Source organism: Fomitopsis serialis, assembly GCF_022376445.1.
Source record: "Fomitopsis serialis strain Sig1Antser10 chromosome Unknown B0H18scaffold_176, whole genome shotgun sequence".
In the NCBI taxonomy this organism is placed as follows: domain Eukaryota; kingdom Fungi; phylum Basidiomycota; class Agaricomycetes; order Polyporales; family Fomitopsidaceae; genus Fomitopsis; species Fomitopsis serialis.
In genome coordinates this window covers 52,576-80,452 of record NW_025955136.1, presented here as the reverse complement: position 1 = coordinate 80,452, position 27,877 = coordinate 52,576, and the positions used below count along the sequence as shown (strand labels likewise).

The 27,877-nt window shown below is 56.4% G+C and overlaps 11 protein-coding genes across 11 annotated transcripts; 5 read left to right on the top strand and 6 right to left on the bottom strand.

Moving 5' to 3' along the window:
- Positions 1 to 820: 820 nt before the first annotated feature.
- B0H18DRAFT_1125995 (uncharacterized protein) lies at positions 821 to 1,566 on the bottom strand (the record flags this gene model as incomplete). Its single annotated transcript, XM_048035098.1, has 3 exons — positions 821 to 1,083; positions 1,134 to 1,377; positions 1,432 to 1,566. 3 exons carry the CDS (start codon positions 1,564 to 1,566, stop codon positions 821 to 823), a joined length of 642 nt encoding a protein of 213 aa, XP_047886231.1.
- Positions 1,567 to 3,802: 2,236 nt separating this feature from the next.
- B0H18DRAFT_960148 (uncharacterized protein) lies at positions 3,803 to 4,431 on the top strand (the record flags this gene model as incomplete). The annotated part of the gene is made up of 4 exons (XM_048042916.1): positions 3,803 to 3,940; positions 3,974 to 3,993; positions 4,056 to 4,271; positions 4,329 to 4,431. 4 exons carry the CDS (start codon positions 3,803 to 3,805, stop codon positions 4,429 to 4,431), a joined length of 477 nt encoding a protein of 158 aa, XP_047886230.1.
- Positions 4,432 to 4,904: 473 nt separating this feature from the next.
- Positions 4,905 to 5,558, bottom strand: B0H18DRAFT_960147 (uncharacterized protein; the record flags this gene model as incomplete). Its single annotated transcript, XM_048042915.1, has 2 exons — positions 4,905 to 5,408; positions 5,451 to 5,558. 2 exons carry the CDS (start codon positions 5,556 to 5,558, stop codon positions 4,905 to 4,907), a joined length of 612 nt encoding a protein of 203 aa, XP_047886229.1.
- Positions 5,559 to 6,513: 955 nt separating this feature from the next.
- Positions 6,514 to 8,001, bottom strand: B0H18DRAFT_960146 (uncharacterized protein; the record flags this gene model as incomplete). The annotated part of the gene is made up of 5 exons (XM_048042914.1): positions 6,514 to 6,872; positions 6,924 to 7,106; positions 7,174 to 7,310; positions 7,366 to 7,790; positions 7,840 to 8,001. 5 exons carry the CDS (start codon positions 7,999 to 8,001, stop codon positions 6,514 to 6,516), a joined length of 1,266 nt encoding a protein of 421 aa, XP_047886228.1.
- Positions 8,002 to 8,360: 359 nt separating this feature from the next.
- Positions 8,361 to 12,072, top strand: B0H18DRAFT_1125990 (uncharacterized protein; the record flags this gene model as incomplete). The annotated part of the gene is made up of 9 exons (XM_048035097.1): positions 8,361 to 8,732; positions 8,784 to 9,497; positions 9,551 to 9,732; positions 9,782 to 9,944; positions 9,993 to 10,430; positions 10,533 to 10,776; positions 10,829 to 10,940; positions 10,992 to 11,764; positions 11,816 to 12,072. 9 exons carry the CDS (start codon positions 8,361 to 8,363, stop codon positions 12,070 to 12,072), a joined length of 3,255 nt encoding a protein of 1,084 aa, XP_047886227.1.
- A 295-nt stretch (positions 12,073 to 12,367) lies between these two features.
- Positions 12,368 to 13,614, bottom strand: B0H18DRAFT_1125989 (uncharacterized protein; the record flags this gene model as incomplete). Its single annotated transcript, XM_048035096.1, has 5 exons — positions 12,368 to 12,458; positions 12,516 to 12,886; positions 12,937 to 13,110; positions 13,158 to 13,351; positions 13,425 to 13,614. The coding sequence occupies 5 exons, from the start codon at positions 13,612 to 13,614 to the stop codon at positions 12,368 to 12,370; spliced, it is 1,020 nt and encodes a 339-aa protein (XP_047886226.1).
- Positions 13,615 to 14,782: 1,168 nt separating this feature from the next.
- On the top strand, positions 14,783 to 18,550 carry B0H18DRAFT_1125988 (uncharacterized protein; the record flags this gene model as incomplete). The annotated part of the gene is made up of 1 exon (XM_048035095.1): positions 14,783 to 18,550. One exon carries the CDS (start codon positions 14,783 to 14,785, stop codon positions 18,548 to 18,550), a length of 3,768 nt encoding a protein of 1,255 aa, XP_047886225.1.
- A 740-nt stretch (positions 18,551 to 19,290) lies between these two features.
- On the top strand, positions 19,291 to 20,529 carry B0H18DRAFT_1125987 (cytochrome P450; the record flags this gene model as incomplete). Its single annotated transcript, XM_048035094.1, has 8 exons — positions 19,291 to 19,402; positions 19,461 to 19,527; positions 19,587 to 19,781; positions 19,831 to 19,860; positions 19,919 to 20,152; positions 20,208 to 20,240; positions 20,302 to 20,330; positions 20,381 to 20,529. The coding sequence occupies 8 exons, from the start codon at positions 19,291 to 19,293 to the stop codon at positions 20,527 to 20,529; spliced, it is 849 nt and encodes a 282-aa protein (XP_047886224.1).
- A 1,220-nt stretch (positions 20,530 to 21,749) lies between these two features.
- B0H18DRAFT_1125986 (uncharacterized protein) lies at positions 21,750 to 22,103 on the bottom strand (the record flags this gene model as incomplete). Its single annotated transcript, XM_048035093.1, has 2 exons — positions 21,750 to 21,925; positions 21,980 to 22,103. 2 exons carry the CDS (start codon positions 22,101 to 22,103, stop codon positions 21,750 to 21,752), a joined length of 300 nt encoding a protein of 99 aa, XP_047886223.1.
- Positions 22,104 to 23,196: 1,093 nt separating this feature from the next.
- B0H18DRAFT_887695 (uncharacterized protein) lies at positions 23,197 to 24,239 on the top strand (the record flags this gene model as incomplete). The annotated part of the gene is given in 2 exon segments (XM_048041192.1): positions 23,197 to 23,493; positions 23,508 to 24,239. 2 exon segments carry the CDS (start codon positions 23,197 to 23,199, stop codon positions 24,237 to 24,239), a joined length of 1,029 nt encoding a protein of 342 aa, XP_047886222.1.
- Positions 24,240 to 24,799: 560 nt separating this feature from the next.
- Positions 24,800 to 26,257, bottom strand: B0H18DRAFT_157171 (HAD-like domain-containing protein). The gene is made up of 7 exons (XM_048036893.1): positions 26,022 to 26,257; positions 25,937 to 25,962; positions 25,742 to 25,865; positions 25,450 to 25,523; positions 25,384 to 25,394; positions 25,135 to 25,313; positions 24,800 to 25,034 (listed from the first exon to the last, which is right to left on the bottom strand). Exons 1-7 carry the CDS (start codon positions 26,174 to 26,176, stop codon positions 24,926 to 24,928), a joined length of 678 nt encoding a protein of 225 aa, XP_047886221.1. The 5' UTR covers positions 26,177 to 26,257; the 3' UTR covers positions 24,800 to 24,925.
- Between the last annotated feature and the right edge of the window lie 1,620 nt (positions 26,258 to 27,877).

Below are 27,877 nucleotides of genomic sequence, written 5' to 3'. Positions count from 1 at the left end.
ACACAGTCAAAATGTCACCTCAAACTGAATGAATGGGAATATGTCCTGTATGTACATGTATGGCGGGAACTAGTTCAATGACACATAGCCTTAATGCGATGCCCAACAATCAGCCTACCATGTCACCGCTGTCGGTCCATCCGCACCACTTGACAGGCGAGCGATACGGGGCATCCGCCCTCAGGCTTCGAGCTCGGGCGCCCGACGGTGGGCGTCCGACAGCGGGCGTCCGACATCGGTCGTCGTCGACAGCGGGCGCCCGACAGCGGGCGTCCGACAGCGGCGGACGGCATTGGGTGCCCACAGCGGATGCGGTTTGTCCGGTTGTCACCCACCTGTGTATATAAGTGTTCGCTAGCTGCAGAAGACATGGGTGTGTGTGATGCGTCAGTTCCGTGGGTAGGCATATGAAGCGTCAGGTATTTCGGCAGTGTTTTGTAAATAAGGAAGCTCTGTTACAACCGTTCTACAGATCCAGCACCAAAGCGTAACCCATCCTACATGTCGTGTACACTAACGAACTCCGTGTAGTTTTGTGTAAAGTATGCCGTGTCTTCCATGACAGGGTGCTCGGCACCCCTCGCATACCAGTCATGGACGTTCCGCTCATTGCCGCCACGGCCGATTCCCAGAACCTGATCTCGGCAGAGATGTATTCGTCCATATACTCGTTGTGGCTTTCAGCGCGGCAATGCACTCATGGAGGAATTCGATCTCCTCCTTGGTCGAGCACCTTCTGCATGTTGCCGTCCGCGCTCAGCGGCAACACCTGTGGGACTTTTTGGAACTGGCATGACGAGCGAGGGGAGGAGGCGTAGGTTCAGTCGGTACAGGGAGTGTCCGACGTGCTGCCGACGGACATGTCAATGGCTGTATCAATGGGAGAACGAAACATACTCGCCTCCTGGCTGTGGAGCATCTCCTCACGATTCATGGCAGCTTCATCCGCCTCACATTCGGCTATCTGAGCCTCCACCATCTCATCCACTGCCTCCACCCGACTGGTCTCCGCTGCAAGCGTGTCATGGACTTGAGTGCGAAACGCGGACATCGAGACCTCGCCCGGTGGGAGAAGCCCAGTGCCTGGTGTTTCCCTCAGTAGCCGAAACCATACTCATGCCAGATACACATACCATCCTCGACCGCATGCTTCGCGGACATCCACGCAACACCCGGCGGTACCTGAATGAGGGGCTCCGGCTCTCGGCTCGCTTTTGGGATCACTATGTCACTCAAACGTGAAAGTGTCGCTTCCCCCGATTCCTCCGCGCCACCCACGATATCCCAAAAGCGGGCCATGGCATCCGTAATACCTAGCGCCGTCTGGGTGTTCTCGTCGGAAAGACGCTTGAGCCCCGTCGTGAGCGCAGCCATGCACTGAACAAGAAACGTATCAGCCCTTCACTCCATGCCATTGCACCGAGGTTCTACCATCGATTTCACAAGCTGCGCATTGGCTTCAGCTGTGCTTCGGTTGTCTTGCCAGCTGACAAATGCTGCCTTCGCCATTGGAAGGGCCTCGTTGTCGCAGACATTGTCGTAGTCTTGCGCGGTGGGGACGGCCATGGAAAGGACTTCGGAGGTGGTGAGAATTGCGATTGAGAGATGAGATGAGAGGAGATAGGAGGGTACGTAATGGACATGCGATCAAGCCATTGTGGCCATATTTCTCACACTCGCCACAAGCACGTGCATAGCAGGGCATGCGCGACCACGCGGTCCGAGATCATGCGTCCGACCTCGGGCGTCCGACCGCGGGCGTCCGACGTCGGGCGTCCGACGTCGGATCCTCGGCTTGGGCTGTATGGATACGTTCGTTACCTCGCTTTCTCTTGTCTGTGTTGCCTTTCTCATGCCCATATTCGGTAGCTCCAATCACCAATATTTATACGACACAGAAGATGGATAGGTGGAACAATCGTTGGCGGCAATAGGAGTGTCAATCCTCATCCTCGGACTCGACCTCGACCTCCTCGCCCTCATCCTCGGTGTCGTCTTCATCCTCCTCATCCTGTTGCGCCTCCCGCTCCCCGTCGCTGCCCTCGCCACCCTCGCCGTCGCCCTCATCATCCTCGGGATCGTCGTCGCTGCCATCGGCCTCGTCAGGGTCACCCTCCGCAGCCACCAAGAAGGCCTCGGGAGTTTCAAGCATCTCCCGGGACAGACGCGCATGAGCGATGGCGTCTGCCTCGCTGCGCTGCACCAGCTGATCGATCTGGGCCCGGAACTTGTGGTCGTAAATACTCCCCCAATCTCCCTTACCGCCATTCACACCACCGACGAACGCCCAACCAATGCCGCCGCCGCCGCTTCGGTATGGACGGATCCATGCCGCCTCCGTGCCAACGATGGCGACGCCGTAAGGGAAGTCGGCGGATGTTATCGGAATGTTGAGCGCGATCCGCATGAGGTACCCCTTGAGCTGCGTCAAGATAGCCTTGCGATGGGCCGCTGTCGGTGTCGTCTTGCCCTCGTCGAGCGAGCCTATTTCCACGACAAGGCGTGGAAGCTCGGGCTTCAGCTCGTTGGTGCCGATCTCAAGACCGTAGTACGACGCGACGACAAAGTCGGGCATCTTCGTGCCGCTCTTCTGCCGCTTGAAAACGAGTCCACCTGCAGCAGGTGAGCGGATGCCCTGAAAGTGAAACACCGACCACATACCCGTGTAGTCGGTGCTCACGGGAGCACCGTGGCTGAGCACTTCGGCAGCAGCAGCCAGCTCCGCGTTGCCCCGGCGGCGGTGAAGAACATCAAGAACATCCTGCCCCGGAACGGACGGGCGAAGCGGTTCCTGGGGCTTGACCATGTCGTGCCTAAAACGCACGGAGAGGTACTTGTTCCACGCTCCGTAGGTGGAGTATTGGCTAGAAGTAGGACACGTCCGCCAGTGGTTGAAGATTTGCCTGAGGCGATTGTCGAGATCGACATGTCCGTCAAATGAGACCTACAGGGCGTTAGGGTTGCTGCCCGCATGCGTCCGAGGCATCACCGCTTACCGTGTTCATGATTGTCGATGCTGCACGAGTGTTGCACGTCGGCTGCTGCTTAACGACAATGCCCACCTTCTTATATATGGATGTATCCAGCTCTGAACATGATTGCACGAATGCAATGATTCTCGGCCAATAGGTTCTCTCGGAAGCGATGCACGGATGGAGAGCACAGTTTGGATAGTCGCCTGAGTCATGCAGAAGGCGGCATTTGGCCTTCGGGCGTTGTGATGCGGCTTCAGCAATGGTCAAGAGACATGCTGATTGAGCACAATGACTCATTCCCGCTGTTTTCTTTCTCATGGTGTGGGGACTCCACACCCGAGTTTCGCACAGATATTCCCTTATCGCCGGCTTCGCAATGGAGACGTATCCTCGCCATCGGAAGCTCCGTAGCTGTCCCCGCCTTTCGTCCGCTCTCTTGCGGAGCATACCTCACACGGCCGAACTCAGCTTGTCATGCGCTACCAAACGGCCTTCGCCTGAGGCCACGGGTTAGCGGAACACGGGGGAAGAATCCGGTATGCGTGACATTGTCTTTGAAAGCAACGCTCACACGCCCGAACTCAGTCTGACATCGGCTCCCGCACGCCTACTGGCGCAGGCCCACGGATATCGGAACACGGCAGAAGCAAGCAGCGTGGGTATTAGTCATGTGATTTGTCAGGCACAGAGTCAGGGCCATCATAATATAGATCGCGACAGCATCTTATCTATCACCGGCAATCTAGGCAGGTGCACCCGAACAGATTCAGGTAAGTTCCACGACACACTGGCAAGCGTTCGCATCGACTGACTTATCCATCCACAGGATGGGCATGATTGGGGGCTACATACTGCCCGAGAGCAGTGTCCACGATTTCTGGGTGAAGAGGTGGGGTGAGCAGCACCTCCAGGATACCCCGGCGGATGAGGAGCCCGGCGCGTATGACGATGTCTCGCACGACATCGTCTATTAATCGAGTGGGTGCGCTCGCTCCCAGAGACTCACCGCGTTGCACCAGTGAGCTGTGCGTACCCGCCCCATTTTTCGGATGCATTATTGACCCCCCCCCGATAATATAGGGCTCCTCGGCAAGCAGGCGAAACCGCCGTGATCATCACAGCGTGGGAGGATCAGAAGAGACACTTCCGTCGCATCCTCGAAGACAAAGCGCAGGAGCAGCTTCGGGACACATTCGTGCAGGCTGCCAACGAGGCTGCTGGGCACGATGTGTTTGCTGTGAAGGACCTTCAGTACTTCAGCATGTCGGAGCAATACCTTGTCCTTCCGCTTGCGATGTGAGTACCGACTCGGTTGTGCCGTTCGCTCCCGACGACTGACTTCGACTCTAACAGGTGCTATGACCGTCCGCGCGCGGCACGCGAAGTGCCGGTCAACAGCGCCCCCCAGAATGTGCGGGCCCGCAGCCGTGCCCGTAATGTGTCCCGGCACGGCTGAGTAGCACTTATGTCCTTCGATGTTGTTGTACCCTATACGCGTTGTATGATACTGTATGCCAGGCGAATGAGTACACAGTGGGCTCGCCGAGTGCGAGGCCGTTATAAGAAATTATATTGAATGTTCCTTCCAATGGAATACTATCCCGGGGTAACGGACAGTAAGCGCAGTTCTCATGTCAGGGATGCCGATCGGACGCCCGACCGCGGACGCCCGACAGCGGACGCCCGACAGCGGACGCCCGACAGCGGACGCCCGAGCGGACGCCCGAGGTCGGACGCCCGAGGTCGGACGCCCGAGGTCGGACGAACGAGGTCGGATGAAGGAGGTCTGACGACCACAATCGCATACTCAATAGTTATACAAGTCACTCAGTATACATTCAATAATTATGGAGGAATGAACTCCATTGACGTCCAGCCTCTCCTGCACATGTATACACCACCCATGTTGTGTCATATGTACAGGGAAATCTAACCACGGCGAAGCTTTTTGGTAACCCGCTGCTCCTCCTTAGGAGACCCATGCACCCCTTTGCGGCCACGCTTCCTGATCCTCGCGCCGATTGCGGAAGCATCGGATCCGGTGCCCGGAGGATTCATAAGTCGCTTCGTCCGCTGAGGAACCTCCCGCCATTCTCGAGCCAATGCCTTGCAGGCATAAAGGAGGCGCTCCTTGACGAAATCATGGTCGTGGAGTGTCTGAAGTACATGTTCCGGCAAATTGTACTTATCGCGATTACTCGATAACGCCATTTCTAGATCGTGCAGCAGCATTCCTATGGTCAGGGCGACGGTCAGTGCCTCATCGACACTGATGGAAGTGTCCTTCATGCTCGTCGTTATCCGGGTGAGCCACGACTTGAATGCTCTGATCTCGGTTGCGTTCGTGTGGACAGCGGGCGGGCAATGAGACTTGCGGTAGGACCACATACCCCATTCCCAAGTCTTGGTCGTATGCCAAGATCCGGCGTGTGACTGCCAGGATATCATTGCTCAGCATGGAGAGTACACACTCACAATGCGGAAGCGTACCAACGGTGCAATGACTTCCAACAGCGCACAATAGTATTTGCTTCTTGACAGTTCCCGTAGGAACCGTAGCCGATCGAACATGTCGTCCCCCATTTTGGCAGGAGCCCCGATCTCAATCTCACAAACGTCATCTGGGTCCGCTGACGATGGCGACGACAGGCGATTTATGGCCCTGGATCACCGCCGTCCGCCCGGGTCACTGAAGGCGATGCGACCGCCATCGGTACACCAGTTGTACCCGAAGGTCCTGTGGAGGCCATGCGAGCCGTACGGCGCATTGCATTGTGTGGCAGCGGCTTGCCTGGGCGAGCGGTCTTTGCCAAAAGCACGGACGGTAAGCGTGCAGCACTATTGCGCTCAACGGACAATGAGGCTGTAGTGAACGGTTGGGATGGTCCGGCACCGATCCCATCCGCCCGACGCTGACGGGGCACCACCCGCGGTGGCGGACAAGGCGAATCCGACCGCGGCTCGGGGCTGCCCTGATGGAGTGGACTGCTCATGCGCTCGATAACGAGACCCGATGTCAACTTGAAGGCACCGTTCGTCGCTTCACATTCGGCCGTGTCGCCGGACGATGAGATGGCGCCGGACTAAAAAGATCGGACGGAAAAGGGCGATCAGCTCGTCCCTTGCCTTTCCGATCCACCGGGACGAAGACTGGTTGCAGGATTGGCGACGACACAGCGGATGGGATGCCCGTGTCTGATGCGGGCAGGATGTCAGAATGCGGACTTTGCTTTACCGTCAACATGTCGACGTCAAGCTCCGATTGCAGGTTCGCCAGGGGTTGTGGCGAGGCTCCCGGCGAAGGCAGGGCGGCCGACCTTTCTTGCTCGTGAGGAGGGGGGGCGGGGTAGCGGGATCGCTGCCACTTGACGAGCTTGATGAATGGGACGTCGACGAAGAGGACGACGATTCCTTGTTAGATGAATCATGTTGGCTGGCGATATCCTCGCCACTGTATCCTTCATCCGACTGGCGTCCGGGTTGATTCTCCCGCTCATCATCACCGTCGGAAGCATCACTGTCTTTCGCCGGAGACACGCTAGCACGCTTTGAGGGACGTGTATTCGACCGACGACCCTTCGGACGGGGGACGACTGACGGCGCGGGCGTGCCTCCGGGCAGCGCGGCGGGAAGCAGTCCTCGGCTCCTCATGCTCCAGAGACACGATTTCGCTTTGATGGTTTCGGTAGGCAATGAAACGCATCACAAAGGCAAGCCGTGAGGAATTAGCCCTTGTACGCCAGTGTGCGATAAGAGAGTCAACCTCCGCCTGTTTCAGATGCGACGGTTCTTGGAGGGTGACACCGTTAGGAAGCGACCCGGCCTCGAGAAGCTTCTCCGGAGTCGCCTGGAGAGCGACCCAGGGGACTTTCAACTTCGGCATATTTGTATAGGCCACTGTTGCATCACTGTCAGCACCCAATGATATCACACAGATTGGATGCATACCGTAATGAAGCCGGACGAAGTCAGAAATAAAAGCCTTCTTGTTCCGTAGATTTTTGAAGCACTCGGCGCCGTGGTGGGGCATACAGGGGGTGTTGTCATCGTACATCTCCCAGTCAATCTTCGGCACACCCCGCTTACTCGCCCTGACATCCGCATCACTCTCCTCCGATAAGTCCTCGCCCGCTGCAATGAGGACATTGTGCATGAGCTACCCGGACTAGCCAGGACATGGTGCAGGCCATTCACGTACCGAACAATTTGTGCCCATAGTCCTTGAATAGATCTCGGAACCCGTCCGCACGTTTGTAGTCGGGGTACATGTCCTTGAATTTCACCCGACCCGCTGCACGCTGGGCGTTGGGGTCGACAAGGTCGTTGCAATCAAAGCTGGTGATAACGGAAGGATGAGAATATATGGAGTCAATTACAAGGTGGTACTCACTCGATTAAACACGGTTTCCCTTCCAGGGATTTGTAAACAGCGTGGACGAACACACGCATGCCGAAGTTCCTCCAGACGTAATTTGCGAAGTCTAACATGACCGCTTCGCTCTTCCGAACGATGTTCCGGTCCTGCAATTCATGAGGTTGACCTTCCGAGTTCCATCGGACGGCCTCCTGCTTGTACTCCCGCTGTTTCGCCCGGGGCAGACTGTTGGCCAGATTGCGCAGCTCCTTTTGATAAGTCGCGAGAAAGTCCTTGTCTCCGTGGGTGACCCCAGTCGCAGCCATCTTCTCATCCAACTCCGCGGGCATGTGCCAAGCTACCACACGGTGCCAGTTGAGCCGCCGGCCGAACACAGCAGGACGGTCTTTCCGTTTCTTGTTCTTAACAGGTGCGGCATTGTAAAACCAAGCCCGAACAGCCTGATTATTCATTATACAATGTATCCGCACTGCACGACAACCTACGTACCTTTTTTCCCTCCTTCTTCAACGGCTTTCCCCGGTGGGCCTCCAACTTCTCGACGGCACGCGAGCGGACATCTTTACGGTCATTTGAGTCACCCGCCTTCCACTCCGGGAGGAAGCTACGCAGGATGAGGAGTTCACCAGGAGTATACGATGTGGCCGGCATGGTGGGTGGAGAGAGCTATGGTGACAGCGCACACAGTCCCAGCTGGACGCTGCACCTCCCATGCGTTTGCCTCATGGAACTAGGCGCCCGTAACTTCTCGTCGGCTATGATGCGACAATATCTGTGAATATTGGGCCATGTCGAGTTTCCGATATTAGACACACTACGCCACAGCAGCATATTTGAATGCAGCTTTCCACAGACACCAATCACAACATAACTCGCCAGCCCGGCGGCCATGTCCGAGCAACTCGGAGGGAGCTAGCCGAGGGTGCGGTATCCTCAAGGTGAACACGTTTCCGGCACAGTCATTCCCCAAGTCTGTCGAGCGACCTTGTCCACTACCCACCTGCTGCACGATGGCGAAGCCCAGGGTAAAGCGACGATGCAGCTCCCCCAAAGTTCAAGAAGTCGAGATACAACGGAAACAGACCTCAAGAGGACTCAGGACACGACTTGTAGTCTTACCGGACGAAGGCCCATCCACACCAAAGTCCTCAGCGACACCGTCGGCACCGACCGCAGGTCAATCGAAGGGCTCTAAAGCGTCGGGACCGACTGCAAGTCAATCGAAGGGCTCTAAACCGTCGGCACCGACAACACGTCGGTCGAAGGGCCTGTGGACACCGCAGTCAACCGTCGACCCGCCCGATCACCCTGTCGGGCCTTCCACTCCACCGCCTCTTCCGTCGGGCCCCCACCAACCACAGCGCCGTGCCCGGGCCCCAAAGGTGGGATTAATGCACATCCGCATATCGGCAAGGCGGCTAACAATTGGGTAGACCCAACCGGACATGATGACAGCTTGGCTTGAGTACCGGGATGAGTATCTGCGGCACATGTACACTGCCCATGCCCCACCGACACCCGACGATACCGGCCAAGCGACATGCGACAAATGCTCGGCTGGGTCCGCAGAGTGGAAGTGCCTCTCTTGCTTCGGCCGGCCGGTGCTCTGCGATTCATGCTGCCTGCGGGAGCACGCCCGCCTGCCTTTCCATCGCCTGGAGCAATGGACCAATGCGGGTTTCTGGGCCCCTTCCTGGCTTCGAACCCTAGGCCTTCGCATTCACCTCGGTCACGAAGGCGCTCCATGTCCGTGTGTTGACGAGCCCGACAATGAGAGTGACTGGTCGGATGACGATTCTTGCAATGAATCCGACAGTGGTGAAGAGGATGAGGAAACCCTCGGTGATCCCCTGCGTGATGCGGCCGGGGTTGAGCGGGCTCCGGAAATGCATATGACAATTGTCGATACGTCCGCCGTGCACTTCCTCCGCGTCGAATGCTGCCGTTGCCCTCAGGCGGAGTCAATTCGCGGTCAGCTCCTCCAGGCCGGGCTTTACCCGGCAAGCCAGCTGAATGTCAAAACGTGTTTTACCTTCGACGTTCTGGATGACTTCCTCCTCGACAATCTCGAATGCAAGACGTCCGCGATGAACTATTATCGCCGACTTCGCCGGAAGACCAATCCGGCATTCCCGCATCGTGTGCCGGTAAGTCATGTCACCCTTGCGGACGGTTCGCCTTGTTCATTAGCACACTGCAGGATCGCTATGCGGAATTCATTCGTGCAACAAGACAATGGACGCTTCTCCGGGCTATGATGCAGTTCGGATTCGGGCCGACATGGCGGGGCGAACCGGGCACGGGCGACCTTGCACTATTTTGTGCTGCCTGCCCACAGCCCGGAGTGAACATTCCAGATGACTGGGACAGTGACCCGAATGCGTGAGTGACCGGGCCGTAAGCCGCGAGCAGCAATTGAACGTACGGACAGGTACATTTACGCTCGAGGCTATGTCATGGACGGTAACTTCTCCGCCGAGCATATGAAGATGCGGAAGCCGGGAAACGATGTTCCGCTTATGCCCGGGAAGGCGTTCATGGTGACGGATGAAGAATTAGCACCTCATTTGAAGTCATCCACTGATATAAAAATGGTGCGTGTGGTGAAAGTTGTGTTGAGGGTTGTGCTGATTCAGTACAAGAAACCGACATGCAATGACCACCAAGCTATCGCTCGGGCCAATGCTCACCGCCACAAATTACAGTCTACGGGAATTGGGGCCACGGCTTGCTCACGGCACGGATGTTTCTTTCCACATGCGGTTGTCAACTTCCAGGCCGGTGAGCGGCAGAAGAACATGGATTACACGCTGTCGGAAGCTATGAGTTACCGATCGGACGGCATTCGGAACGCCATCGTGCTGTACGACGTGATGTGTCAGTATGGGGTGCACCTTCCAAAACGCTTCAAGGACGGTCCGCGGCTCCGGATGCCGCGGGGCCTTACCCTTTACCTCGGCATCGGCTTGTTCCATGTACATGGCCACCAGTTGAAGTGCCTCCTCGAGTACGCCCCGACGTTCATGCGCGGCGCCGGACAAGTGGATGGGGAGATCGTCAAACGATGTGGTCTCCATTGGGTAAGGTGTTCGGAAGTACTCGGACGATGGCGACGTCGCATCGGCAAGAAACTCTTGACCGTCATATGAACGACTGGAATTGGCGGAAAATGGTCTCATTAGGTGCGGGAAGCAAATCAACTGTCCGGTGTTGCAGGTTCTCACCCCCTTCCAGTCCCAGCATTGAAGAAGCGCATTGCCGCAAACCGGGTACTCCTTGAGAGCTTCCGAGAGGCGCTGGAGGACCAGGAAGCCGGGATCGAAGCCGACATCCTGGCTCAATGGATGTCAGCGGTCGCGGAAGCCCACAAAAAGCGTGTGAAGGATGTATCAGTGATGGACGCATTTGAGGTTCAGGGCCAGCATGGTGGGTGGCGGGTGGCGGATATTACACCACTGATCGCTGACATGTAGAGTAGCTCCGTCAAGGGCGGAAATACAAATCGGTCTGACCGAAAAAGAAGGCGATAACAACACCATCGTCGGAGCAGCGGAGTGGATGGTTGAGGGAATGAGGATTGAGGATGCACAGTGCGTAATTACAATCCCGCCGCCCGACATTCAACGCTCACACTCCGACAGAATCGCGCTGCAGCGGGTAGTAAGGGCCTATGGGACAAAGACAACGGCAGAGCAGCGTTTGAACATCGCAAAACAGAGAAAACGGCTCGAACTCCGGATCGAGCGCTTCCTAAGGAAGGGGGAGGAGATTGTGGGTACGAACGAATGGGACGACGGTCGGCAGCATACCGAGGTTATCGATGACAACGGTGACCTATCCGACTGGGAAGACATGCAGAACAACGGCCAAGCAGCCGCCGGACCCAACGTAACAGGCAATGTCCCGGCTTCTACTCCGAAATCAAGAAAGCGAGATGGGAGGGCAGCGGAGTGGCGGCCGTTGTCACTTCCATCGTCCTACTCTGTCGACACGATCAAGACTACGGACGTGCAGCCATATGCAAAAGCGGAACTGGAGCTACGAATCGGGCAAGCGAACGACATCTTGCACCAATTGCGGATATTGCTCAGCCAAAAGTCGTTTGTAATGCGAGCGAAGGTGCGCGATGCCAAGTCTCAGTCGCGGAAGACACGGGCGTGGGCGGATGTGCATGCCGTTCAGAAAGGAGTGGAACACCAGGCCCGTATGTACAGGAAGGTGCGGCATGCGATGACAGTGCTCGGAGCAACAACGTCAACACTTCGAAAGTACCAAAAATTGGTGCCTGACGATTTGAAGGTCAGCACAGCAATTGTAGAACCGAACCAGAGGGGGCAGCGACATACCCGGCTACCCTGGATATGGACGACGGATGTTCAAGGCGATATGAACGCAAATGAGACAATGACGGAATGTAAGCAGGTTGCCGGTCACAGTACATCTACAGAGTCATGATTTTTTACAGTACACCGTGTGCATTGGTTCCGAGCACGGTCACAGTTCGAGCGAGCCGAAGAAGAGGACAATATCCTCCGCCGAGAGCTGGATTCTGTCCGGAGATACTTTGAGTACGAGATGAAACGGTGGGCAGACCATGCCGCCCACCGGAAGAGCGGAAGGTATCCTGGGTATGCGGAGGTGTGCCGTCAGCGGCGACATATGTTCAAAATGCTCCAGAATGATGCTGAGACTGCATATGGTATCATGTACCTTGGACGGTAATACAAACGGCCTCCTTGTATATTTACCGCTGTCCGAATTTCCCAACACTTCGGGCGTCCGACCGCGGCCGCCCGACCGCGGACGCCCGACCGCGGACGCCCGACCGCGGACGCCCGATGTCGGACGCCCGATGTCGGACGCCCGATGTCGGACGCCCGATGTCGGACACCCGAGGTCGGACGCCCGATCGCGGACGTGTCCTCTTCCTACACTGTCATGGTTCAATAACGCGGACGAGGCACACAGGTTCATCATGTATTCGGTCATGCTACAAACGAACATATCTAATACCTAGCTAAAAGTCGACTGTCAGCCAACTGGTCTTCTTCACCTTCGCCCATTTGTGTACTTGGGGTCTAAGGTAGTATACAACGCAAAGCCTCTCCCTATTGGAATGTGATACGGAGTGAGGGATTAGGGCCCCGGAGAACAAAGCCGCGCACCCGCCGGCGTACTGTAAGGTGAGGCCGAGGGTCGGGAGCTCTAATACCGTGTCGTTGTCCCCACCAATCGTGATGAGGAGATCGTACCAATCCTTTGCCGACATTCGGTCAAGGTGGAGGGGCGATCGGCGGTTGGTGATAACGGACATGGCATTGAATGGAGTACCCCACAAGGGGAGCACGTCCGCAATGTCGGGACAAATCCGAGTTGAGGCGAGCGCCGCATAGCCCATAGCATGCAACTCCGGATGAATTATCCGGAGCATGCCCGCAATGAGGGCGTGCTGCTCTGTCATTGCCCGGAACCAATCCCGGCCGGGAGATTGTTCCTCCGATAAAGTTGAGGACACCTGTGGCGGATATGTAGTGCCCTGGGGGAGACAACATCAGTCCGGCACTGCTGGTGCGCACTGCTGCATACCTGGTGACCTTGCTGGTACCAACCCGGGGAGAAAGATATGCACCCGGGATCCAGGCTTTGCCATTGTCCGGTTGCCGCGAAGTTGTCCGGGTGATTCCGCCATGTTGTCGAAGCCTGCCCACGAGACTTTGCGAGCATTGGATTGAGTAGAAACGTATTTTCCCATATCTTAAGCTGCACGGTGTGTTTATTAGCATCACCATAAGCAGGGAAGGTATAACGCTCGCCTGCTGCTCGGCCGTTATGATACCAGGCAGGTACCAAAGCAGAACATGCCCCAGTGCATCGACGACGGTGGCGGGCTGTGTAAAAATACCGTCGCCGAGTTCGAGGGGCGGGAATTCCTTCATGGCGCGATGAAGGCGCGGCATTGTCCGGTCAGAGATTTCCGCCGGGATAGCCTCCGCATAATCCTCTGCATTCCAATTCACAAAAACTTGGCTTTGCAGTGAGCTTAGGTGTGTCGCCAACACATACACCATACTCACTTCGACGAAGAAAGGCTTCCTTAATAATTTCGACCATTTGGTGTGCCTGGCCGATCATTTCCACACTAAAGTCGGCGTCCGGCGCGGGCGACAGATTCTGCCCAGCGGTGCCAGCCAAGTAAGCTAGTCTATACTCATACAGTGCAATCATATAATTGGCCGCGCGAATGTCGAGACTGTCGGCGGACATGGCGGGAGGAGATTGTGTTGATCATGCGGGAAGGTTTGATGGGATTTTCACAGGGTCTGTATAGTTTGTACAACAGTCACACGCAAAAGCTGTGGCTGGTAAGTGTCTATTAATGGTGTTATATGCCCGGGAGATCGGGCAGGTCTCCTTGTGATCAGGGCATGATGGGAGCCCGGGCCGAACTTTCCGGCGGTACCTTATCACGATTCAATAGTAATTGGAACGTCAGCATTCGGGCACAACCGGGCTCCATCCGAAATGCTGAGGATGCACACTGGTGGTGTTTGGGATGGCTAAACTGACAAACCAGCCAACACTAAGGAAAGGAACAGAGAGGGAGCGGGCTGGCAAATGTTTAGTGGAAGTAAATACGTTCGGCTGAAGCCCGGCCGAGTTCGCGACCGCACGACACTCAGGTATTAGCCGGTTGACAATATGTTGGCCGGCAGGGTTACAACGATGTGATCGGACGCCGGCCGTCACGCACCGATTGTTGGCAGTAGTCAAATGTCGGCCGCACAGATTGAAGTCCATGTATCATATAGAACATGATGTATCATATAGAACATGTCGCCAGCTGTCCAGCAACAATAGGAGCATTGATACGGGTGCGATGTCGGCCAACCGGGCAACAGTGAGGCCAAGACAAATTGGATGAATCACAAAGAATTCCAGTATGCGGATCCCCGGGTGGTCGGCCGACCGGACTGTCACGGCTTGTCTTATGACCGGCCGCTGTGGGAGCAGCATCTTGTCCAACCACCGGCCGACTCGGTACAGACCCATCCGTCAGACCCTCGGCCGACCGGGTGTATATGGTGAGATTTGACCGTCGGCCGCTCCGTGAACGCCGACGAATCATACCATCGGCCGACCCGTGGGTGATGACAATACAGAATGTCAATCCGCACACACCCTGTGAGCCCTGGTTGGAAACACCCCCCATCCAACTCGTCGGCCCATCCGAGGGTAGCCGGAAGTTCCATGCATCGGCCGACGCGGGTAATGACGGCTGAGTTGAACCGTCGGCCGACGTCGGGTGGCCGGGCAACAATAAGTGAATATCATGTCGGGTGGCCGGGTAACAAACCGATAGTTTGACCCCATTATGTGCAAGTCAAGCTCGGTTCAAGCTACACTGAGCGAGACCGTCGGCATGCGATCATGCATGTCCGACGCATCCGTCTCCACCGCCAAGACGAACACTCGCAACTTTGACCAGGTTGCCGTCGACGTACCTCAAAGCACGTCGACGACGTCTCCTCCGTCAAGGTGCAAGACCATCGTCACTGCTACGCCCGGCGACGCAGCCGGAGTGCAATCAAGCACGCTCGGCGCGTCCATCTCCATCATCAAGACAGGTTTGTCGAGCACACAGAGCTTGTCAGCCAACGTACTCGACGAGACTGACCGGGACAAGTGCTCGACGACGGACAGTACATCCAACCTGAAGGATGTACTGACTTCGTCAGCAGCCTCCTCGCTCCACGTACACCACAAGGCTCGCACCCACGACAACGACGACGCGATCGACGCGCTCAGAAGCTTGTCGACCAGCTCGTCGACATCAATGCCCGCATGCGAGTCGACAACGTGCACGTTCGGCACCGTCAATCAGGACGAGCATGAAGACGCGAAGAAGTGCAGTACATCCGGATCAATGGATGTACTGGCTTCGTCACGCTCGAAAGCTCTGTCGATGGTACTGCAGTCGGACATTCCACCTGGTGCACGGACCAGCAAGGACTTGGTGTCCACTGCAGGCCGTGCCGATGGTGAAGACACACGTCCACGCAGGCCCGACCCCGACGCGTCCGCATTGAGTCGCTATGCGTCGGGTACCCGCCGCACGTACGAGGACCCGACCTTGTGCGTGCGCGGTACGCCAACCTCCATATCGGAGACCAGGCCCTGCGATGCGACCGGTGTGCAATCAAGCACGACCAGCGCGTCTGCTTCCACCACCAAAGCCGGACACTGGTCGGGGGTAACCAGTTCGCTGCTGGCACCTCCTTCGCAGCCGGCTCTCCCTATCCCGCAGCCGAAGTGCTACACGACGAGCCCGTTGCTCGTCGTGGGTACCTCACGCAGCAATAGCGACCTGTCGGACGCACTCAAGAGCATATCCGACACGTCCATCGCCAACGTCATGCCCAGCGACGCGATCGGCATACGATCCAACACGACCTCCAGCTCGGAGACCATGCCCCGCGACGCGTCCAACTGGATCGTCAAGACATACTCGTCTTGTACGGCGAGCCCCTCGCTCACTGTACACGGCGAGCCCAACGCTTGCAATGATACCGCCATCGACGTGCTCAGACGTACGTCGATCGGCTCATCCGCATCGACGTCTGCCACCGCATCGACAACGAAAGAGGCAAGCTCGTCGACGCCTATCCTCAATACATCGCCGTCGCATACGTCGAGCTCGTTGCTCAACGTGTCCGGCGCGATGAGCACTCGCGATCAGGCCGTAGTCGACGTGCTCAGAAGCTCGCCAACCACACCCAATCCGACAAGGCGCAAGACCAGCCCGGTCAAGGCACCGTCAAGCGATGCAGTCAGCGTGCGATTGAGCACGACCGACTCGTCCACCATCAAGACGTCGTCGCCGAGTAAAGCGAGCCCTTTGCTCGCTGCATACGGCGAGACCAACACCGGTGGCAACGCCGCGATCAACGTGCTCAAAAGCTCGTCGACCAGCTCATCGACATCGCAGGCTGCACCAGCGTCGACCGCCTCTACGTCAACGGGATGCAAGGTTCCGGATTCGACACTGACCGTGTCGTCCAGCCTCAAGCACTCGGTCATGATGGACGAGAGCCTGGCGAAGGGCAGTACATCCCACTTGAAGGATGTACTGACTTCGTCAGCATCGTCATCAATGAGTACTGTGAATCACGCGCAAGATGTGCGGTCTCACTTGAGCTCATACGAGCGGTACAGGCCCCCCGCACTACGTGATCAAGCTCCGATCCGTGCGCACAAAGAGTCGACCTCGGACGTGCGCGGTACATCCCCCGTCAAGATGCCGTCGTCGAGCACAGCGAGCTCGTCGACACCACTGCACACGTTAGCCTCGACAACACGCGAGGCTCGCGACAAGACCGCCCCGCGCGAGCACGACGGCGTGAAGGAACGCAGTACACCCATTCTGTCGGATGTACTGTCGTCCTCACGTCCGTCAGCTTCGTCGAAGACTAGGAAGCTGGGCAGAGCGTCAGACACCCAAACCAGCAAGTCGGTCAGCTTCTCGACGAACGAGAAGGCTGACAAGGTCAATCCGGACGAGGACGAAGACGAGAAGGGCAGTACACCTGAGCCAGGTGTACTGACTTCTTCACGATCCACGGCTCGTCCGACATCGAGTACGAGTCGACGCGATGGCGGAGACCTGCGCGGACGCAAGTCCAACCTCGACGCATCTGTGTCGAGTCCCTACACGTCAGGTACCCGCCGCACGTACGAGGAACCGACCTCGCACGCGCGCACGACCTCGACCACCAAGACCGCCAAGCGGGTCGTCGAGCAATCAACGAGGCACAGTAGGCCCGAGTCGCCGGACGTACTGACCTCATCGTACTCGATGGCCGAGCTGGAATCAAGACGCCTGGCGCTCATCGCCCGATACTCGTCAGCTAGCAAGCGGGCGAGTACGAGTACAAGTACAGCACAGACTGAGTCACCACGTCCGTCAGACATGGTGGCCACGTCTTCCCGTACGCACACGGACCAGACATCGCGTCCGAGGAGGAACAATATGTCCACGACGGGCATACCGACCTCGTCGCACTCGACAGCAAGGCCGGCGACGTCGACAGAACGCTCACGTCCGCTGACGGAACATGAACAACCTTCCGCGCGACCAGGCTATCGCCGTATCCACGAGGATTCAACCTCGCGTGTACGCGACAAGACTGTCGCCTTCACCGATTACTGGGGAGGTTCAGTCCAAAGGGGGGAAGGGAGCGGCACGGCAAATCGTGACCGCTTGACTCGGACGAATACCAGTACATCGAGTCGCGATGTACTGGGGTCGGAACGAGTAGACGAGACACATGTGGTCTGGACATCGAGCGCGAGGCTTGATGTACAGACCCATGTACCTGCGACGACATTCTCGAAGCCGAGCATGTCGCGTGGTATCTTCGACATGATTGGTACCATTCCAACAGCGGGCGCGCGCTCCGAGTATATTGATGATACTCGGTGGCCGACTGCTGAGCACCTGCGAGCCGAGTGTTTCAGTTTCGTGACCGACCGGTTCGAACTCAAGCTGGCTCAGGCTGCGAAGGCCGAGCAAGCTGGGGACTGGAAGGCATGGGCTGAACTCAAGGTCAGCGGCCTCGACTGGGGAGATGTCCTCAATGACATGTCTCCGCGACCGGAGTCGTACACCCGAGCGGCTCAGAGAGCCCGCGATCACTTCCAACGGGCTGTGGAAGTGCGGCCGATAGACTACGAACTATCGTGGTCCGAGCCTCGGTTGCTACGACCACTCCGTGAATGGGTCTATGCTCAGCTCTGGGATCAATCAGTGCCCTTCGTAGCTACTTACCAACCAGCAGTCGATGTTACTGCTGGTAGGTCAGTATTCTATGGCATGGGTGGTGGATTTGTCCCGACTTCGACTTGGAGTCAATCAGATGGTGATGAGTCTTACGATTCCACCCCTGACATACCATCTGACCACGATGATGTTGAGTCCGAGCACTCTCAGGCTTCGGAACATGATGGTGGTCCAGGTGATGACAAGGTCGACTCAGTAGTAGTCTCTGATGACTATTATGAGTCAGACTCGTATGACCATAGCTCACCTATGGCCTCGTCTGCATCTGGTGCTTCTGCATATTCTGCCGAAGACTATGATGACTATGATGACGAGGATGGTGACTATGATGATGATGATGGTGGTGACTACTACTCAGAGTAGTAGTCCGCTTTTTGAGGCTCTCCTGTATGCCTGAACACATTGTATGTTCAGGTGCAGGCGAGTAGTACGCTGGCGCGATGATATGTTTTCTTTTCTTTTATGTTTCTTTCATACCTGTTGCAGTATGTTCTACCACAGATGGTTGAACATACTCAATGCCCACGAGATCATGCTGTGTACATCCATATGGGATGTTCACTACATTGATTGCTCTATCTCGGGTACTTTCAGGATGTAGTCAGCTCACGGAGACCCTGTGGGCGCTACATAGATTGCTGTGTTCCGAGACCCGGCCCACAGTTTATCTTACCTGTACCTGAGGTGAGTAATCTCTTACAAGAAGATATGCATGGTATGTTCTCTTCATTGTCTTTCGCTGGGACTCGCGAGACGAGTCCAGTGGGGGAGAGTGTAACGGGTCTATTCGGGGGTCATCAAGACCTACCCGTTATAGTATATCTTATCATGTATGTTTGGCTATGTTTGCTCTCTCGTCTCGTATGGCGCGCCAGCGCACTTACCTTAGCCTCAACTACCTCACTATTACTGCCTAAAGATGCCCTATGCGTATACGATACTCTCCTGAATAGAGATTGGATACACTGCATCTGCGGGCGTGATTTGAGTACGTTACACTCGCTTCCCTCTCGGAGGGGCTGCCGAAGTGGCTCCGCAGAGGCGTCATGCAGGCCTTCCCGGCAGGATCTCCTGCACGTAACATCGTTCATATAGTTGACACCATGGACAGGAGAGCGAGAGAGATCTACGCGGAGAAGAAGGAAGCACTGGAAAAGGGCGATGCGGAGGTAACGAAGCAGGTTGGGCGGGGCAAGGATATCCTCAGTATCCTCAGTACGTGCATATTATGACGCATGATTACGGTCACTCACACCCACTCCCGCCCCCACAGTGCGTGCTAACTCCAGTGCAGATGTGAACGACAGACTACCAGAGGAGGAAGTGATCGCGCAAATGTCGTGAGTGCGCATGACATGCCGCTCGTATAGAGTGTGCGATCCTCATGGCCGCGATGCAGGGTTTTCTTGGCAGCTGCACAGGACACGACGTCTAACGCAATTGCACGTGTTCTACATATTCTCGCGCAGAAGCCGGATTACCAAGAACGACTCCGAAACGAATTGCTAGAATCCCGCGCCGGGGATGATCTAGCTTATGACGACTTGAATCGGCTCCCACTGCTTGACAGCATTATACGGGAGACGCTGCGACTGTGAGATACGTCTTGATCCTTAGTCGACTCCAAGCTAACTTCAACGAAGCTACCCTCCAGCAAGCATCTTGCTTCGTGTGTGAGTGCCCCTTGATCATCTCGTTGCATGTGTCCAATCAGCGACTCTGGCGGTCCAGCGCAACCCAGGACACCGTTTTACCTCTGTCAGAGCCGATCCGGACTGTGGATGGACAAGAGATGACCGAGGTCCCTATCCCGAAGGGTTCGGAGTTCCTCGTGGGTTTTCTTGGATGTAACGCGAGCAGATCCGTGTGGGGCGAGGACTCCCTCGAGTGGAGACCCAAGCGCTGGATGCCGTCCTTGCCCACGTCGGTTACGGAGGCCCGTATCCCAGGTGTATACCCAAATTTGTACGTGCGTTGTCCATGCCCCACTACGTACGTGGCTGACCTATACTTTGGGCAGGACTACATTTGCAGCAGGCAAGCGTTCGTGCATGTGCGTTTGTTCCTTCGTGTGCACCTCGGATGCCCTTGGATACTGACCAGTCCCATCATAGCGGGTTTAAGTTCGCTGAGATGGAAATGAGTGGGTGCACCGCATACTGAGAATACAAATGGGATCTGACGTGCCAACAGAGGCCATGCTGTCCATGCTCATCTCCCACTTCGTCTTCCAGCTGAGCGATAAGCCGATCGTGTGGAATGTTGCGGCGATCCTGTACCCTACTGTTGGGTGGGAGAGTTTGAGGCCTGAGTTGCCGCTGAGCGTGGGGTTATACAAGTAGACTGAGAGATGAGCAGGTGGGTCGCCTTCGTTGTCATTGGAATCAGAAGTAACTGAATTGTTATTATTATGGCCCAAGCTCTTAGCTTTGAGCCTCGGAGGGCGCTTGACATGGAAAAGACTCTGTGCGTTCGGACGTCAGCCACCACGCTCTTTGTGCATATCAATCTTGTGGCAAGTACATGCTCAAGCAGGCTTTTGCTCAGCGCTCAGCTGTTGGTCCGAACGCAGTGCCTCACACCGCAAAGATAGTATCCAACGTTCGACTTCGCCTCTAGATGCACAAGCATGCAAAGCATAGCAAATTTCCTAGTCCGGAAGACACATCTTTGATTCGTGCACTCCATTCTATCAAACCGCACGCAGCATCATGATGTCAGCGCGCGCGCGCGCGCAGTGAGATGACGCTACACTCGTTCTGTTCTAGAACGACATGATGACAGCCCCTTCGGTTGACGTACTACAGGGTCGTTTTCGCTGTACGCTGTTGCTGGGCCTTCTCGACTCTGTAAGTTCTAGCTCTTTTCAGATGAAGGACTTCGCGGTGCTGCAATGCGAACTTTGTACGGGCTTCCCGAAGTTGATTCGTGCACATGACTCACGGCGTGCTGAAGTCAGTACGGCGGCCTTTGCAGCGCTTATCTGTCGAATGTCGAGTCAACAAAGTTAATGTTCAGCGGCACTGCGCGAATGGAAGGCTATATGGTCACCAGGCGTAGTGCCGCCGTCCGGAAGGCGAGTGCCTACACCTCCAGTCGGCTGGCACATGGAGTCCACGTGAGTGCGGCCCGCGAAATACATGGACCTGCCACCTGAGACGCGCTGACGACACATGGTGGCCACGAAAAGGAGGAAATGGCCCCACCGTGTCGACAGTCGTACGTGGCAGACAGGTGGTGTGCCAGCTGCCTACGAGGTGGGGTGCGCGTGCTTTTGACATGCGTGAACATAGTACCTCGGTGTAAACCATATTGATGTCAGCAGCACACAGGCATTGTGCGTGAGGCTTTTGCATCGCAGACAGCATTCAAGCAGCATTCAAGCAGCCATCCACGATCACGATGACAGTATTCAATTGCATTTGCAGAATGGTTCACGTCTACGCAGCCCGCACTACATTGAACAGTCCGAATGATGCTCTATGAATACGGCGAAATGAAATCTACAATCGAGCCCTGGATACACGCGTAACAAAGAGCACTAGTAGAACGAGGACTAGTACTACACAGGAGATCTGCTGGGGCTTGGCTGCGCATGATCTCCCTCGGTTGACGCAATAAAGGCCTCGTTGACCTGTTGCTGCGGTTCATCTACTACTTCATCATCGGGAACAGCGTTGATCGCGGCGGGATTATTGCGACGTGTTGCCCTATCATTGTCGAGGATAGATCTCAAGACTCTATGACACGGTATCAGTACATAATGAATTGGAGCCCGGAAGGAAGACGTACCGTGCATTTTCTTGTCGTCATTATCAGCCGACTTGCGAAGAGTTGTGAGATGGACGTCGAGTATGAGTTCGTCGACGGAGCCACGCTCGGCGTGGACACGGGTCTCGAGCGAGAGCGACGTCATGTTTGAGCTGAGGCTCAATGACGCCGACGCAGTCAAACCGCCCGTGAACCGGCTGAAGAAGCCGGAGCGTCGGGACTCCCGACGCTCCGGCTTTCGGAGACGGTGCTTGCGGGCGTTGACGGGGTAATCGTGTTGTTAGTCGCGACTCTGAGCGTGGACGACGCCGCGGAGGATGCAACGGATGGCGCATTGCTCCGCGGGGGAGACGCAGCAGGAGCCTCGCGTCGAAAGGGGGGAAATGAGAGACTCCGAGTCGGATATCATGTTTATAAGATACACGCCAGTGACCGATGACAGATGGCAAAGCAAGCAGACAGCGGCTGCACGGGAGAGGAGCCTAGTGTCTCGGAATGGCTGCACTGTAGCCTCGTGCGGAGGCCCAATGTCGGGGGCGCGCGGGGGCGGCACGCTGGACGTGGTCACTTGATACGTGGATCTCACTGAGACACCGCTCTGGCTGGCCACAATACGGATGACATCCGAGCCTAGGCCGGTCCCGGATCCGTCTACCTCGCTAACTTGAAGGACAGGGAGAACGCGCTACTAGAACGTAACGCCTTTGAGAAAGCTAGATCAGTGGGAAGGCAGTGTTGTAATGATCAGACATCTCACCCTGCGCTCCCAGCACCGGTGCAGTGCTCGACGGCATCGCGTATTCAGTGCGCCGAGTACTTATTGCTGGTGCCCGTAAAATTGTATCGAGTTTATCATCAGAGTACGAGACAGTACTACCACGCAAGGACGTACCGGTACACACAGAGCTGAAATACGAGTGAAACTTCGAAGGAGGAGGGGCTCCGAATCGAGCCACCGGCCGATACCGCATGCGCGCTCGACTCATCTTGACAGTGGGTGGAGGCAACGTGGAGGACCGCGGCGACAGAACCTGTCTCCTGCTGACAAAGCCGTGACAGCACGTTCCACACAGGTTTTCCCGTCAGCTGTCCGACGCCTGGCTTGCATGTGCTCCCCACGTATCGAACACCGTGTCCCGCAGCTGCTATCGCCACGTTAGACGCACGATTCACCCGTTTCGAGGTGTACCCACAGCTGCTCCTCTTGTTGCTCACCTCCTTGCATATCCCCGGCAGCGATGGCCTCCTCACAAGTGCTGCGACACAATGATATTATCCTAGAGACATCTCTTGAAGCCGATGACATCGATATCGAAGCCATCCTAAGTGCTTGGGAAGAGCTACATCCCTACAGCGTGGAAGCCGTGACCGCACGGTGTGCGGAGCCGTTCGAGTTTGCCGCATCCGACCAATGCATCATGTTCGCTGCCGTGCAACACTTGCCCACAAAGCCTGTGGAAAGCAAAACCGAAGAGGGCGAGGCGGCTGAGGAGGAGCTCATGGCAGAACGGGCGGGCGATAGGGACTCGATCCCAGTAGATATTGACAGGCAGCCACCGGTCTCCCTCTCGCAGTATGCCTGGCCAGAAGCGAGGGACATCGACAACATCTGGGATGCAGCCGCACCTCAACCTCTCGATTCTCCATCTGCCCCTCAGCCTCTGAGCAGGATATATCGACGATTCATACGATCGGCATCCTCTATCTCCGCACGACCGACATGGTTTCCGAATACAACATCGGCCTCTCGCTCTTGCCCCAATGGCGTGGCCAAGGCCTCGCCGCGCAAGCGCTCTCCGCAGGGCTCACATACGCTTTCGACAACCTGTGGGCGCATCGCGTGCAAGGCCTGATCATGGACGGGCCATCGAGCGACGCTGCTCGTAACATCTTCACGTCTCTCGGCTTCACATGCGAAGGCACTCGCCGACGCGCAATCATCAGCCCCGCGGCGCCCGGGTACCGCGATGTCGTGTCCTTGGCCATGCTCGATACGGAATGGCATGTGCGGGCGCAGGGAGGACACGGGGTGCGTGGGGTGTGGGATGAGATGTTTGTGCGGCACCATCGCGAGCAGGAGGAGCTCCTGCAGTTGGAGGAGCGGCGCCGGAAGCTGCGCAGGACGGCGAGCATGGAGACGGCCGCGAGAGGGACGTCGAGCTTGCGCTCACCTCCGGCCCGCCCTCACCATCCACGTCCTCTGCAGATCTCGGTGCCCATTCACCTAGAGATGTCGGAACCCCGGACCCCGCGTCTGACTCGGATGCGGACGGCCCGCTGAGCGTCCCTTCGTCGCCCGCCTCCGAGTCGTCTACGTTCTCGTGGAGCGACCTAGACGAGCCGGCAGCCCCACGCACCCCGCTATTCAGAAAGCGTCAAAAGGGCAGAAGTCGCATGGGTTCCAGCACTTCCCGTACTCCGTATCGGAGCGAAGACTGGACCTCAGATGCGAGCTCAGATTGGGACGTTTTGTGACCGCAGCCGTGCGTTCGAGCTTCAAGCTTCGTGGGACCATGCAGTTTCGATGGCTGCTTCGTGTGGCACATCATGGCCCTGTCCCAGTGTCCGAGTCCGAATCGGCCTCTGTGGACCGTGGCAACGAGGATAGATCAGATGTGGACTATACGGAACACAATAATGTCCGTAGTTGCCTAGCTGTTCTTCACGTTCTGCTGGAATACACCCCGGTTTTGTCGCGTATAGCCAGCGTCGCATGATGCGTACTTATGCATGAACAAATATCCGCATGTTGAACGGCAGCTATCTCGTGCGATCATGTGCACTGATGAGCCAATCATTTACGATGACTTGTACATTCGCGAGGTACTGCTCAGAACACACGAACGTTGACATTGTCTTGTGTGGTGCATGCGGACACATTCACACGGAACTGGCGACGAGCTCTTCAGGACTCCTCCTTGACAATCGTTGCTATCTCTCCTAGATTCTTCACGATCTTGAGAGGTCCTACACCAGCGTGAGCATAGGGATCTGATCCTTCCACCCGCCGCCAGCGCGGTCGACCCAGAAAGCTCCCAGTCCCGCGGCACGTGCACCAGTGACGTCGAAAGGGTTCCTGTATGCAATCCAATACGACGACCACCGACGCCGCGGAGATGAACAAGGGCCGTTCAGTAAACATGGGATAACATGGCGAAGTCACTAATTTCACTCACCCACTGACAAGCCAGACGTCGGGCGAGTCGCCCTGCGCCCCGGGAGCGTCGCTGAATGCCTTGCGCAGTCCATCATAGATGGACGGCGCTGGCTTGTACTGCCTTACCGAGTCTGCGAGGTGTAGTGGTAGGGGGAGGAGTGCCTCGGGTAGCGAGGCATGCAATGCTGTTGAGACCATCTGTTGGAGGATGCAATCAGTGAACTGGACGGTTGAGCGGCAGCGGCCAGTCGGCTGTCGCTGCACTGACCTGCTCGGTCCCTGTATTCATCCGGTGAGTCACGAGCCTCGCCGTTGTGCAAAGAATCGTACCGACCGTTGCTGAAAATAACGACCTTGATATTCGGATTTCGACTCAGTTCCTCCAGCGCCGGAACTGCGTCTTCGAACCTAGACAACTTCATCAGCGTTCAACACTCATCATCGAGACGCCGTTCTATAGACTCAAGGCAACCTCTTCCTCCAACTGCGACAGCATTGCTCCGGATGCAGTATAGACATCGCGCTGGTTCAATAGCGCGACCCCACCGACGAGCGCTTCGTACTTCGTCCGGCGGAAGAAGTGCAAGGGTGTCTGCCGTGAAGCCCGAATGTGTCAAACAACTCACGGGAGAAGACGGCTATAGTCGCTCATCAAGGCGGCGATCTCGCCGTCCGCGAGTATGATGTCCATCTCCGCGGCAGCGTGCTTGAGGCTGCTCTTAGTAACGGTGTCGAAAGGCTCGTAGAGACCTGCGACGTAATATCAGTGAAACCATCTCCGTCAGTGAATATTTGCTTGATGAGTGACTGACTCTGCTCACCCATGGAGTTCAGGCGCCATGTGTACCTAACATTGCTAAGGTTTGAATATGACTGTCAGTAGAGTAAGCGAGGCATCGCACTCACTCGAGTTGATATCGCCTCCATAGTTGGCTGAGTTGGGCGGCCTTCTCGTCGTCTAGATGACTATGTTGTTTGATCCCCGATGTGATGCTGTTAGTGTTCAGAATTGTCCCGTAGATATCGAAGGCGAGTACGTGAATGCCGGTTCTGTGTGTCATTGTGGGCGAGCTATGCACCGGCAATATGAGAGGTGATAAGGCTTGTCTGAAACGGCGTCAACTCCTCTATTCTAACCCAATCTTCGTTTTTGTTGCGGCAAACGCACCTGGCTGGATAGGATGATGATGGGACTAAGAGACGTGCACTGGTGCTATGGCTTGCTACGGGAGACCCTGGGCTCTATGTCAGCATAATTACCTAGAATGGTAAGTCTGAAGACCGTGACGACATGTCATGCCACCTGGAAGTGTGAAGGTGCCCGTGCTCGCTCTGTCCGGCGGTCGATATCTTGTCCCCATCTGGTGAAATAATTATAAGGTCGCCTGGGTTGGTGACACTTGTCGGCTTGAAGGGGACGTCTAGCTCGTGAAGCGGAGCTCGTGATATGAAGACAGCTTGATTTCATGATCGCATACGCCTAGTGCCAGTGGCCTTCAGATAAGTGGCATCGCCCGAAACTGCTGCCATATCCCTGCGACGACTTTCAAAAAAGTCAAGTAAATCGGATCAATGACTTGGGTGGCGTACTTGACTATGGAGTGACAAATACGTTCACTAGCAGAGGCTCTCGGTTTGGTGTACTGCGCACAGTGGCGTTCGTGTGTTTTCTCCCGACTGCCATGGGCAGGGACATGTTAGTGCCGCCCTTGTCGGGCCTTTGCCGGCACTGTAGGGGCCTTCTAGGAGGGAAAAGGCGCTCCGCCGCTGCGACCGCAATTACGGCCGTTCTGCGGCATGGCAGCTCATTACGTGAAGTCGGTAATAGTAGAACATGGTCCGGACTCACCGCTGTCAGCAGTTCGAGCTTGACGGACGCACAGGAAGGCCTCAGATCTCTTTTCAATGATCTCGAATCCGATGCGGGTCTCCGCCGATGCGTCCTGCTCCTGCTTCATATGGATGTAGACGCCAACCGCTATCTGCTTCGCCGTGTGGAGGCTGACAGAAGATGGGCGTAGCGCCCGTTGCCGTAAACCCTCGATCGTTATGCAGATCGCACTTCCGACAGTCGTCGGCAGCCGAGGTAGTTCTAGGACAATACCCCGGCAAGAGACCAAAATGTTGACAAAACGATGAATTCCTCGCAAGAAAAAGAGGAGGAAGTGCCATGCCTTCATCGAGGATGGTGCTACCAGGCCACCGCACAGACAGTGGCATGTAGCCGTAAATGGTGGACACAATAGCATTCTAAGCATCGACCGCAAACCTACGCAACCAGTCAGCGGTGCCAGGATCACAGATATCTGAAGACGGACGGGTCCTGGTTGATTATCAAGGCAGCGGTGCCGTTCGGTGGTGGTACAAATTGTTTGGGGTCTCGCAGTGATCCATGCAGCGCAGGCCGCAGATATTAGCCAAGGCAGTGAAAAACCGCACGAAAGTAATTTGTTCCCGCAAAGCAAGCAGATGTTGCTGGCCGCCGGGACACCTCCTCGGTCGCCGCCCACAAAGATGGACATGTCAGCGCACCTTCTGAGAGTCAGCGCATGCGCACCCTGCGCGTCGAGCAGGTCTCTGCGTTGTCTGCTCACATGCGGCAAATCTGAAGATAATGCAAGCCGGCGGCGTTGTCAGATGCTCGTGAAAGGGGGGATGATGTTTACCTGTTCTAAATATCAGCCCTTGTTCGTCGTGATTGTCGGAGACCCGACGCGTGATAATCTCCGACGTCCTGGTGCTTCTTGAGCTCTGAAACATCC